This window comes from Monodelphis domestica, chromosome 1 (assembly GCF_027887165.1).
Source record: "Monodelphis domestica isolate mMonDom1 chromosome 1, mMonDom1.pri, whole genome shotgun sequence".
In the NCBI taxonomy this organism is placed as follows: Eukaryota; Metazoa; Chordata; class Mammalia; order Didelphimorphia; family Didelphidae; genus Monodelphis; species Monodelphis domestica.
The window spans coordinates 461,356,514-461,370,053 of record NC_077227.1 but is presented as its reverse complement, the minus strand read 5'-3'; the positions used below and the strand labels follow the sequence as shown (position 1 = coordinate 461,370,053).

Sequence of the window (13,540 nt, the reverse complement as noted above, 5' to 3'; positions counted from 1 at the left end):
GGCAATGAGGAGACCAAGCTATCACTCTTTGCAGATGATATAATGATCTACTTAAAGAACCCCAGAGAATCAACCAAAAAGCTAATCGAAATAATCAACAACTTTAGCAAAGTTGCAGGATACAAAATAAACCTGCATAAGTCATCAGCATTTCTATACATCTCCAACACATTTCAGCAGCAAGAGTAGGAGAAATTCCATTTAAAATCACCCTAGACAATATAAAATACTTAGGAATCTATCTGCCGAGACAAACATAGGAACTATATGAACACAACTACAAAACACTCTCCACACAATTAAAATTAGATCTAAACAATTGGAAAAACATTGACTGCTCATGGGTTGGAAGAACTAATATAATAACAATGACAATCCTACCCAAATTAATTTATTTATTTAGTGCCATACCCATCAAACTACCAAAAACCTTTTTTAATGAATTAGAAAAAACCATGACAAAGTTCATTTGGGAGAACAAAAGATCAAGGATATCCAGGGAAATCATGAAAAAAAATGCGAAGGAAGGAGGCCTTGCAGTCCCAGATCTCAAACTATACTATAAAGCAGTGGTCATCAAAACAATTTGGTACTGGCTAAGAGACAGAAAGGAGGTCAGTGAAATAGACTTGGGGTAAGTGACCTCAGAAAGACAGTCTATGACAAGCCCAAATATCCCAGATTTTTGGACCAAAACCCACTATTTGATAAAAATTGCTGGGAAAATTGGAAGACAGTATGGGAGAGATTAGGTTTGGATCAACATCTCACACCCTACACGAAGATAAACTCAGAATAGGTGAATGACTTAAATATAAAGAAGGAAACTATAAGCAAATTAGGTGAACACAGGAGAGTATACTTGTCAGATCTTTGGGAAAGAAAAGACTTTAAAACCAAGCAAGAGCTAGGAAAAAAATCATAAAATATAAAATCAATAATTTTGACTACACCAAATTAAAAAATTTTTTGTACAAACAAAACCAATGCATCCAAAATTAGAAGGGAAGCAACAAATTTGGAAAATATATCCATTACAAAAACCTCTGACAAAGGTCTAATTACTTAAATTTATAAAGAGCTAAACCAATTGACCAAAAAATCAAGCCATTCTCTCCAATTGATAAATGGGCAAGGGACATGAATAGGCAGTTTTCAGCCAAAGAAATCAAAGCTATTAATAAGCACATGAAAAAGTGTTATAAATCTCTTATAATCAGAGAAATTCAAATCAAAACAACTCTGAGGTATCACCTCACACCTGGCAGATTGGTTAATATGACACCAACGGAAAGTAATGAATGTTGGAGGGGATGTGGCAAAATCCGGACACTAATGGTGGAGTTATGAATTGATCCAACCAATCTGGCAGGTATTTTGGAACTATGCCCAAAGGGCTTTAAAAGACTGCCTTTTATCCAGCCATAGCACTGCTGGGTTTGTACCTCAAAGAGATATTAGGGGAAAAGGATTTTACAAGAATATTCATAGCTGCAATCTTTGTGGTGGCAAAAAATTGGAAAATGAGGGGATGCACTCCAGGGAATGGCTGAACAAATTGGGGTATATGTTGGTGATGGAATACTATTGTGCTCAAAGGAATAATAAAGTGGAAGAATTCTATGGGAACTGGAACAACCTCCAAGAATTGATGCAGAGTGAGAGGAGCAGAACCAGGAAAACATTGTACACAGAGACTGATATACTGTGGTACAATCGAATGTAATGGACTTCTCCATTATTGGCAATGCAGTGATCCTGAACAACCCGGAGGGATTTACGAGAAAGAACACTATCCATATTCAGAGGAAAAACTGTGGAAGTAGAAACACTGAAGAAAAACAACTGCTAGAATACATGGGTCAAAGGGATAGGTTGGGGATGTAGACTCTAAATGAACATACTAGTGCAAACATCAACAACATGGAAATAGGTTCTGATCAAGGACACAATACCTAATGAAACTGCAGGTGGGCTGCAGGAAGGGTGGGTGGAGGGGAGGGAGGGAAATAATGTGATTATTGTAATCAAGGAATAATGTTCTAAATTGACTAAATAAACTAATTCACATAAAAAACTGTAAACAAACAAATAAATAAAAGAAAAGAAAATAATAAAATAAAGAGGTACAAAAAAAATAAATATTTGATAACCCTGAAAAAAAAATTAAATAAGACAGACCATTAAGTACTATAGAAAAGTTGCACATGCAGCAATAATATAGATTCCTTTTCCCCACTCCTGCTCCACTCTACCAAGGAAGTCTACAATTATCTCAGGAGATATTACAGAAGTCTCAGAAATGTTCTCCAAAACTTTTCATTTCAATTCACATTAATTTTTCAATAGCCACATATTTTAGAGACATGGGAATAACATCGAGGAATGATGAAAAATTAGATTCCCTAACATTTGGAAATATAGCTATATAAACTTTACATTCAGACACGAAAGGTTCTGCATTATGCACCAAAAATGGTGCAAGAATATTTACATTGTAATTCATACACTACTTATTCCTAGGTCTTATTTTACCACCACTTTAGATGTAGTTTAAACCTCTCCTCATCAATTTCACTTTGTAGAGAAGAGGTCTACCACCACCAACTGTTGAGCAACTGCCAAATAACTTACAGGTAAATCCCTGAAGTTCCCAGCCTGCCCATCATCCAAAGGAGCAACACTTATGAGATGTGACCTGTCAAAATGCCTCTGCAGTAACATAATAAAAATGACAATCCTATCCAAACTAATTTACTTATTTAGTGCCATACACATCAAACTACCAAGAAACTTTTTTACTGAATTAGAAAAAAAAAACCATAACAAAGTTCATTTGGAAGAACAAAAGATCAAGGATATCCAAGGAAATCATGAAAAAAATATGAAGGAAGGTAGCCGAGTAGTACCAGATCATAAACTGTACCATAAAGCCGTGGTCATCAAAACAATATGGTACTGGCTAAGAGACAGGAGGAAGGATCAGTGGAACAGACTTGGGGTAAGTGGCCTCAGCAAAACAGACTATGATAAACCCAAAGATCTCAGCTTTTGGGACAAAAACTGCTGGGAAAATTGGAAAACAGTATGGGAGAGAGTAGGTTTAGATCAGCATCTCAAACCTACAACAAGATAAACTCAGAATGGGTGAATGACTTGAATATAAAGAAGGAAAACTGTAAGTAAATTAGGTGAACACAGAATAGAATACTTGTCAGATCTTAGGAAAAGTAAAGATTTTAAGACCAAGCAAGAGTTAGAAAAAATTACAAAATATAAAATAAATAATTTTGGTCACATTAAATTAAAAAATTTTTGTACAAACAAAAACAATGCAACCAAAATTAGAAGGGAAGCAACAAATTGAGAAAAAATCTTCATAACAAAAACCTCTGACAAAGGTCTAATTACTCAAATTTATAAGAAGCTAAACCAATTGTACAAAAAAACCCCAAGCCATTCCCCAGTTGATAAATGGGCAAGGGACATGAATAGTCAATTTTCAGATAAAGAAATCAAAACTATTAATAAGCACATGAAAGTGTTCTAAATTTCTTATAATCAGAGAAATACAAATCAAAACAACTCTGGGTTATCACCTCACATCTAACTGATTGGATAATATGACAGCAAAGGAAAGTAATAAATGTTGGAGGGGATGTGGCAAAATTGGGACATTAATACATTGCTGGTGGAGTTGTGAATTGATCCAACCATTTTGGATGGCAATTTGGAACTATGCCCAAAGGGCTTTAAAAGACTGCCTTTTATCCAGCCATAGCACTGCTGGGTTTGTACCCCAAAGAGATATTAGGGGCAAAGACTTGTACAAGAATATTCATAGCTACACTCTTTGTGGTGGCAAAAATTTGGAAAATGAGGGGATGCACTCCAATTGGGGAATGGCTGAACAAATTGTGGTATATCTTGGTGATGGAATACTACTGTGCTAAAAGGAATAATGGACTGGAAGAATCCCATGTGAACTGGAATGACCTCCAGGAATTGATGCAGACTAAAAGGAGCAGAACTAGGAGAACATTATATACAGAGACTGATACACTGTGGCACCATCGAATGTAATGGACTTCTCTACTAACAGCAATGTGATGACCTAGGACAATTCTGAGGGACTTATGAGAAAGAACACTATCCACATTCAGAGGAAGAACTGTGGGTGCAGAAACACTGAAGGAAAACAACTGCTTGATCACATGGATCAACGGGGATATGATTGGGGATCTAAAGGATCACCCTAGTGCAAATATCAATAATATGGAAATAGGTCTTGATCAATGACACATAAAACCCAGTGGAATTGCGCATTAGCTATGAGAGGGGGTTGGTGGAAGGGGAAGGAAAGATCATGAATCTTAACTATGGAAAAATATTCTAAATTAACTAATTAAATGAAATTTTCCAAAAATTAAAAAAAAAATAAATAAAAGTAAAAAAAATGCCTCTGCAGGTTCTGTAGCACTTGCCTCTTCCATATCAACAATTAATGAACATCCAGAAAAGAAAGTTCTTCCCATCGAGGTCCTTGGAATTGTCAAATGGTTCAACATTAGAAATTAATATGATTTTGTCAGTGGAAACATTATATAGGCTGTATTACCATCTACTTTGCCTCTTATGCCCTAAGAACCACAAGGTCTTTTCATATGACTTGCAGATGAAATGAACTATCAAGATAGCACACAATAGAAACCAGGGACAAAAGGTATTGGATTTAGCTGGCTTAATTGAAGAGAATGAGTTAATGAATTTTAAAATTGGCATGTGATGAAAAAACAACTCACTCAAAGGTATCTAGATCAATAAAGCTAAAGAAAACATTCAGAACTCCAGGGCTTCTAGCTAAACACAACTATACTATGTGCTGGATAACAATTTGTGATTCTGAGGATTCCTTACCCAGAGGCCCATAAAGTTACTAGCACTTGTTCTGAAAGAGAATCTTTCCAATCTGTTCTTTATTCCTTTTCTTTGAAAATCAGTCTTTAAAGAGATAAATTTATATATTCATCCCATTATTTTCCTAGACATAATCTCATTAAACTTTAATGTGAAGAGACAGGATCTTCAGCATACTAACCTGCTATTGTAGAGATCTGGCTCACAGGAATAGTGGCAGCTTTCTGCAGGTCCATTTTGATCTTCTTGGACTGCCCAAAAACAGAAAGGCAAAGAACTAAACTAACATTCTGAAGAAAACTAAAAAATCCATTCAGGACACAGAAAGTCACCAATATATTAGTTATATTTAGTAATGGTAGAAACCAGGACCAGCCTTCAGGGCAAATTCTATGGAAAACATTTTAAGAAACAAGAACATTGCTCCCTCCCCTACCTGATGATCTTTGCTATTGGTTAATCCATCAAAAGCCAAAATACATTGATTGGCAGCATCCTGTAGCTGCTGGTACCACTGCATTGTACTGTCTCCTGCTTTCACATGGAGGCCTGAGGAGAGAGTCAAGTCTCAGATGTCAGATGTTCTATGACACCTAGCACAATATACATAGTAGATAAATATATCATCTTTATCACTTGTTTATATGGATATATCATTTGAGGTTTTGGTTTTAAAAAGATTACTTGATTACAAAAGTGAATAATATGGAAATAGGATTTGAGTAATAATATATGTATAACTAATAAAATTGCTTGTCAGCTCTGGGAGAGGAGAGGGAAGAGGAGAGAGAAAGACAAAAAGAATCATATAACCATGGAAAAAAATTTAAAAATAAGATGAAATTAAAAAAACAAAACAAAAAACATTAGCACTAGAACTTCTAGAGATCCACCCTAAGAAAAACATAGAAGATCCCAAGAACCTCATGGAAACAGTCAGAATAAAAACTCAGAATAAGCATCAATTAGAACTGAATATAAAAGTAACAAGAGAAAAGCCATAGTGGAGTATTATTTGTCTTAACTAGCAAAAACACTGCAAAACTAAAAAGGACCATTTCATTTATCTTACCTCAGCATGAAAGCTCTCCTTTTAAAAAATGTTTAATAATTTACCTAATAAGATACTATTGGCCAACTGAACAGCTAAGTGATGAATATCTATTACCTTCTCTCTGTTTCCCTCCTGGACACTGAACAGGATCTGGGGTCTCCTTCTCGGCTTTTGGCTGCTGCTCTAATTCCCCTTGTTTGTCCTTGGACTCCTCTTCATCTCGTCTCCTCTTTTCCTCAATAGCCTTGGCAATCTCCTGTTGTAAACCAGTAAGCACCTGCCGCATTTCCTGCAGAGCACGTTCTGCCATAGCTTCATCTTCTGGGGCAGGAAAACCTCTCTGCAAAGCAAGATAAAGCAGAGCTTGGTGAACAATTAAGCAAAAGGGCTTAGAAAATGAAAGAATACAGGCCAATCTCAAAACACACTAAGAGTTTGGATCCTTTTGCTCCAAATGTAAAATGCTTAGTACTCCTTTAATCAGCACTTTTTTTTTACAAAGATAAGAACCAAACTGGTAGAAACTGACAGAATTGTAAAAGGTTGCCCCCCAAAAAATCCTTCCTCAGGAGTCACTTTCATTAGATAATAGGAATCATAATTATAATTCACTGATATCAAAATTGTGGCCCTGGGGTAGGAACCTCCTGGTGTTGGAAACCAGATTAAATATAATTGGGAAATGTTTAAGAAAAAAAATTAAAATACAACCTAACCGATAATGTTAATTTGGGATTTTCTAAGGCATTCTGTGGCTTACAGACATCTATTTTCTCTATGAGTTTGGTAGCACAGATATAATTTACTCCCTTGCTTTTTATTGAATTTAAGAACTTTACCAAGGTGTTAACTATTGTTACCATGTAGAACAACTAATCTTAAGTCTCAAATACTCTAAAGCTAAAATTCTTGATAATAAAGGTCAAATATATTAATTTATTACTGGCCAAAATTAATTTCTGATATTAAGTTATGCTAAGATGAAATTATTCAAAAGGATTTTTTGGTCCAAACTTATAATTTCTTTAATATACAAAATTATTGATAAGGAAACTCCTTCTACCAATGTAGACTTGACACTGGTTCCATAACTTAAAAAAGAGTTGTTTAAAGCACTGAGAATTTGTGACTTGCCCAGTGTGAAGATTAGATTTAGCTATTTCCCGATTGTAACAATGAAGATATTTAGTTTAACAAAATCAGGAATGTCTTGAGAACTTTAAATTACTCCACCCTACTTAGACATACTTTAGGGGAAGATAAAGTTGTAATCTCCTGATTGAACAATGAAGGTACTTAACTCTTACCTTACAGTGAAGCTAGAACTTTAAGTCTATTTTAAGATCTTAATACAAAAAGGTATTAAGTCATTATAAAGGTTAAATTAATCACAAAAAGGTCAAGTAACTAACAAAAGGTGAACTTAACAAAGAAGTGTTAAGTAACTCTAAAGATATAATCTAATCAAAAGAAGATGAGAACTAAAAGTATGGGCAGTCCTGGAGAAAAGCCTTTGATGTGATTGGTAGATGTGAAAATTTAGAGGAGGAGACATAAGGGTGAAAGATCTATATATTTGGATCACTTCCTCTCTCTGGTACCCTTTGTGGCGGGAGAATTGGCTGATAGCAGTGTGCTGGCCTTTCGGCATCTTAGTGTGACTACAAGCTATTGTCTGGTTCGGTGGTGAGTTTCTGGCTGAGTTTCCCTCCTTTACTTTTCCAACTTCATCCCCTTAGAAGCCTCTAATCTTCTTCAGAGACCTAGAGGCTGGGATTTTAAAACTCCCCCTGGCACAGGCCAGGCATGAGAATCCTATATCCTCTTCCCTCCTTCTCCTTAAATTCCCTCCCTCTATATTAATTAAATTACCATAAATTTCCAGACTGACTTGGGTATTTTATTTGGGATTTTCCCCAGCAATCAAGATTAACTCTAGATTTTAAGTCACAACACTAAAATTATCTTTACACCAGAGTGAAAGGGCAAATATGTTTAAGAGATGAGATCTGAAGAACCCTGGTCTCCATGACTTCAAAACCAACCACATCTCTCTCTACTTCATCATGCTGAGAGATTTGCACAAAATGGTATGGAAAATAAACACAAATGCATCGTCAAACAGTAATGATAATAGGCAATGACCCACACTTGAGCTTTCCAGAGTGAGTTCTTTCTAAAAAAGCTTTCATCTAACAAGTCTTTTCTTAAACAGAAAAAAAGAAACTGAAGTCACAAGTTGACAAATAACTTGTCTTAGAACATAGTATCAAAGGTAAAAATAATGTAGTTACCCAATAATCCATAAAGAAACATTTGAGAAAAGACTGTTCAAGAAAAGGAAGAAAACTACTGGGGGTCTCTCTTACCTCACTGGTGGTCCGAATGATGTCTGAAATAAGTCCACATAACTGGTTTCCTCTGCTTCCATATCCAGACAGATCTACTCTCAGTAGGTCCTTGTGCTGATAATTTGGATCTAGCTGCTGGTTGAGCTGCAATACCTCCTCTTGAAGGGCATAGAGACGCCGCAAACGATCCTGGCCTTCTTCTTTCCTAAGCCGTTCTTGTTCTATCTGCCTCAATCGCTGTTGTTCAGCCTCACGTAGCTTCAGGTTGAGAATCTACAAAGAGGGCCATCAAGTGAAAGCTTGGTCTTTGGCACCTTTCTCCAATGATTTCTAGGCCCTTTCCCTTCATATCTCAAGTTCTATGAAGTATAGCCATTTCATAAAAAGGAAGAGCTCCAGGGAGAGGAATGGAGTTTTCCAGAGTCACACAGAACCAATGGTGAGAAAAATAGAACAGGTTGTATCGTTACTTAGAGAGAGGTCTCCATCATCAGGTGTTCAGATGGAGGGACTAGCAGAAATCATGGTTGCTGAAGCAGGAATTCTAAAGAATCCTTAAGTCACCTAGATTCTATGAATCAAATTCTAGCATTCCACCACCCACCCAGGACACTGCTACCTTATAGAGAGGTTCTAAAAAGTAAACAAAATGACCTATAAAATCTTCTCACTCTATCCATATTCATTTCCTAGTCTCTGACCTTGGCTCTATGACGATGTTCCTCTTTTAGCTTCTCCTGCTGACCTTGTGCTTCTTTGAAACTAAAATTGGATAGGAAAGGGGAAGAAAACCCCATTAGGAATTCTTATTCAAAAATTGTTCTCCATTACACACATAATCATGACAATACAAACAATACTAAAAGTAACCAAACTCAGATTCATTTTAGTGATCAAATTTGATTTCAGAAAACAAATGCTAATATAATCATTTTGCCCCTCTCAGAAGAGAGATGGGGAAATGTAGAATGCTGCACACATTATCACATGTAGTCATTGTGTTGGGTGGTTTTTTCTCCCTTTTTCTTAAATGTTACAACTGAGGGTTTGAGAGAAGTGTCAGCAAAAGGAGAGATAGCCTTAAAGTCAAGAGGGCTTGGGCTCAAGTTCTACAACTGACACACATTAACTATTTGACTACAGACAAGTCACCTAACTTCTTAGTATCTTAGACAACTCCCAAAGAATATAAATGAAGGACAATTAGTGATCTGTATTGTTAGAGAAAATGAAATCACAGGTCAGGAACAACAACAACAAAAGAAAAAGGAGGATAAGTGGTGGGCAAGTGAGTTTTAAATGGGAAAGAACTGTAATATAAAAGACATCAAAATTACTTTATTGAAAAAAATTTTTTTAAGCCTTACTTTCTGTCCTGGTAAAAACTAAGAGAGAAAGGCAAGAGCAGAGTTAATTTATATGCTCAGGGTCACACAACTATTAAGAGTCTAAGGCCACATTTAAACCCAGGTCCTTCTGTCTCCAAGCCTGGAGATCCATTGTGCTCACTAGTTGCCCATTTAAAGGTAATTCTCTTTTGGATCAATGATTGAAATACAAAAATTAGAATAGGGATGGATAAATAGATGATGATAAATTGTTGGCCTCTGGATGTTCCTACCTTTTCTCTATCACTTCCCGAAGGTCCTGATACTCCTTGTGCTGTTTCAATGATTTTCGTTCATCAAACCGCTTCAGCTGCTCTGAGGCCATCTCAGAGAGGACCCTTACCTTCCTTTCATGCTCTTCCTGCCACTGCCTTAATCCTTTCTGAAAGATTGGAAAACTTTATACATTAGAAACAGACATGGGAAACCTGGACTTAAATCTTGTCCCTGCCCTGATCTATGTTATCAGGCAAATTACTTAATTTCCCTGGAACTCAAGTTTCCTAATTTGTAAAAACAAAGTTTGATTAGGTAAACTCTGCGGTCCCTTACTATTCTTATTATTGGTGACCTTTTCACTCATATGAGTTTGCAATTACCATCTCTACATAGAAGACTCCCAGATGAGATAACCTAAGAAACACTTTGCAAACTTAAAGCTTTATTTATATAAATGATAAGCTATCATCATCCACACCCCACCATCACTACCACCATCATTTATTTATCCAACCCTAGTCTCTTTCTTGAATTTCAATCATAGGTCAGGAACTACCTATTAACATTTTTAACCTGGATCTCTTTAAAATATCTCAAACTAACATCTCCAAAAGAGAACTAATTATCTATCTCCATAAGCTCATCCTATTAGTGCTAAGGGTACCACTATCTCTTAGGTTTACAACTTCAATGTCATTCTTGACTCTTCTTTCTCCCTCACATTCCACATTGCCTATTCAGCTACCAAATCTTGTTTCTACCTCTGCATTTCTTATGATAGCTACTATCCTAGTTCAGGGCCTCATACCCTTTGGCTAAATCTTAGCAATAGTACCTCCCCTGCTCCCCCCACTTTTTTTTTTAATTTCAGTTTTTATTCAGAACTTAAACACACACAAAAAGGTACTCTAATAGAGAACCCAAGACATTTCTATACGAAACAGTGAATCTCCATTTCAAACTGCTTGATTCTGAGAATTTTATAATTCTATATTTTACTTTCAAAACTATAGTGTCTGTCTATGCTTTATGAACTTTTTTCTGTACATTTAAAAAATGCTCCAATAATCCTTTCATTTATTTATTTTGGTCCTCTTATTTTTGACATTACTATTGTTAATCTCCCCTATAACCCCACCCCTAATTAAAATCTGAAAAACAAAATTTTGATAGCAAGTACATTCAAGAAAAAGAAACATGAATGAGGGCCATGTCCGAAATGGTTACACGTGTCTCTATATCTTATGTTGATTACTGTTCTGACAGAAGGGTTAACATGCTTCATCTGTTCCCTGGAGTTGAGACTGGACAAAGCATTGATCAAAAGTTCTGAACTCTCTCAAAGTAGTTTGTCTTTATTATATAGTTGATCTTCTATAAACTCTTCTGGCCCTACTCACTTTACTCTATAGTTTACACATCACCCAGAATTCCCTGAATCATTTCTTATGGCACAATAATGTTCCATCACATTTACATACCACAGTTTGTTTAGCCATTCTTCAACTGTTGAGCATTCCCTTAGATTCTAGTTCTTTGCTTTTATTTTTTTCCCCATTTGATTCTTCCTTTAAGATTAAGAAATTTGCTTTCCTTGTGGCTACTATTCCCTCTGGAGTATTGTACTCCTCACATTCCCTTCACCCTACATTTATTTCCTACTGGTTTTATTTCTACACCAAACTGTGTTCATTCCTTTGTGTCTTACTGCTTATAGTTATTGCAATCATTTCCTTACATTTGAAAGCTAGATTATAACTAGTATCATAATCTGTGTGTGAAAGGTAGAATCTAAAATGACTGAGGAAACAAAGATTTGAACTTTCTAGCATATCAATTTATTAAGCAATGCTTGCCAACTGCATAACAAATCAGGTGCAATCCTCTTCAGTTTTGGCCCTTGACCCCAAATGCAGGAGGAATATGAAAATTAATTACTGATCTTGTATTTTATTTCACTATGACTGATTTTATTCTGTTATCTTATTCTGTATTTTATAACAAATCTCAGTCTCTTCTCTGTAAAGAAGCTCATGGGTTCAAAAGTTCACACTTTTTTGCTCAGAGCTAGATATCAAAAGTTCAGTTTCCATACTGATTACTTTTATTTTATTTTATTTTATTTTATTTTATTTTATTTTATTTGTGTGTGTGTGTGTGTGTGTGCGCGCGCGCGTGCGCATCTGCCTGGGCCAGGTTCTGCATAAAGTGGTTGCTTCGCCATGCCCAGGTTTAGCCTTTATTTTTATACCTATTTTCTTGGCACACAGTTACATTATTCAATATACACATTCGAGTAAAGATAATTAGATAAGTGATACGTTAACTTTTAACAAATTGTTTTTAACATTCTGAGATCATTCTATATACTTGTAGGATAACTGTTGAACCTGACAGGAAACACAAAGGTTCTACAGAAGATAAATTATTTTGTCACAGGTGGCTTAATTTTCTCATTAACCTGTGAGCTTTGAGCTTACAATCAAGGAAAATCACTTATTTATTACCTTTAATAAAAATAGATAATCAGAAATTCTAGACACAATTCAACAATCATAGCAGTGAGGTTGAGAGATCAAAGGGGTACTGAGAACACAATTCAGATTTAATAACAGGCTGATCATTTTTCAGGGTTTAGGGAGTTTTTCAAGGAGGGTTCTGGTTGGTAGAATCAAGTCACTGAGGCTTGATGAAGCATGGTGTACCAAGGCATTTTGTACAGGTCTTTATGATTGATTGATGTACTAGCTTTAGGAGAATAAGTTTTTGTAAAGGGAGTAGGGAATTTTCTGGGCTTGGCTTGTGGGCACAGCTTTTGCTGGGAATGATCTACCTAAGCAAAAGTTAACCCATGATGGTATTTTGGGTTTGGATTTGAGTCTGATCTTTTGGTGATGTTTTGGGGAAATAGTGTACAAACATTTTGCTCTTATATTACTTTTTCTGAGACTAGGGAGAGGACAACAATCATGTCAATTCCATTAGTAAGGGATGATAATGAGAGAAGTCATACAAAGGGGGCTCAATGGGCAAGTCCATCCTGCCAAAGAGCCACTTTGTGACCTCTTGGTATCACGAGTGACCTTGCCAAGACATCATGGCCTGATGGCTCCCAGCAGGGAGGCAAATACTTATGGAATATGACCAAGCATCTCTATAAGAGAAATAGTTCATACTTGTGCTGTGACATGCTGATGCCCAAAGGGTCCCTGTGCACCTGACAAGAACTCATCATCTACTCTTAGACATTAATAGCAAATTCTACTCTTCTGGGTGTTGGGCCACCTTATGTAGTCTCCATCACGGGCTGCTCCACAGAACACTGGTTAATGGTAGTTTAAGATTTCCCTAACTTCTGGCTTAGTTGAAATCCTCTCATTAGAAGAGGATGCTTCCATGTTCTTTTTCTGGCTTCTTGTAAGATTTTTTTCTTTTGCTTGGAAGCTTTGGAATTTGGCAATTACATTCCTGGGAGTTGTCTTTTGGGGATTTAGTGTAGAGGGGTTATGTGAACTCTTTAAATGCATATTTTGTCCCCTTGTTCTAGAATGTCCGGGCAGTTTTCTTTGATGATATCTTGTATTATAATGTCAAGATTACTGTTTATTTCT

At 36.1% G+C, this 13,540-nt stretch overlaps 1 protein-coding gene across 2 annotated transcripts in view; it reads right to left on the bottom strand.

The window, feature by feature from the left end:
* GLE1 (GLE1 RNA export mediator) overlaps positions 1–13,540 on the bottom strand; it is a 41,579-nt gene that overhangs the window by 17,760 nt on the left and 10,279 nt on the right. For both annotated transcript variants that reach the window (XM_056822653.1, XM_007475088.3), the window contains exons 4-9: positions 9,944–10,092; positions 9,024–9,084; positions 8,341–8,595; positions 6,086–6,311; positions 5,354–5,466; positions 5,099–5,168 (exon numbers count right to left, since the gene is read on the bottom strand). In XM_056822653.1, the coding sequence (XP_056678631.1) occupies positions 5,099–5,168; positions 5,354–5,466; positions 6,086–6,311; positions 8,341–8,595; positions 9,024–9,084; positions 9,944–10,092 (874 nt within the window). The remainder of the gene's footprint in view (positions 1–5,098; positions 5,169–5,353; positions 5,467–6,085; positions 6,312–8,340; positions 8,596–9,023; positions 9,085–9,943; positions 10,093–13,540) is intronic.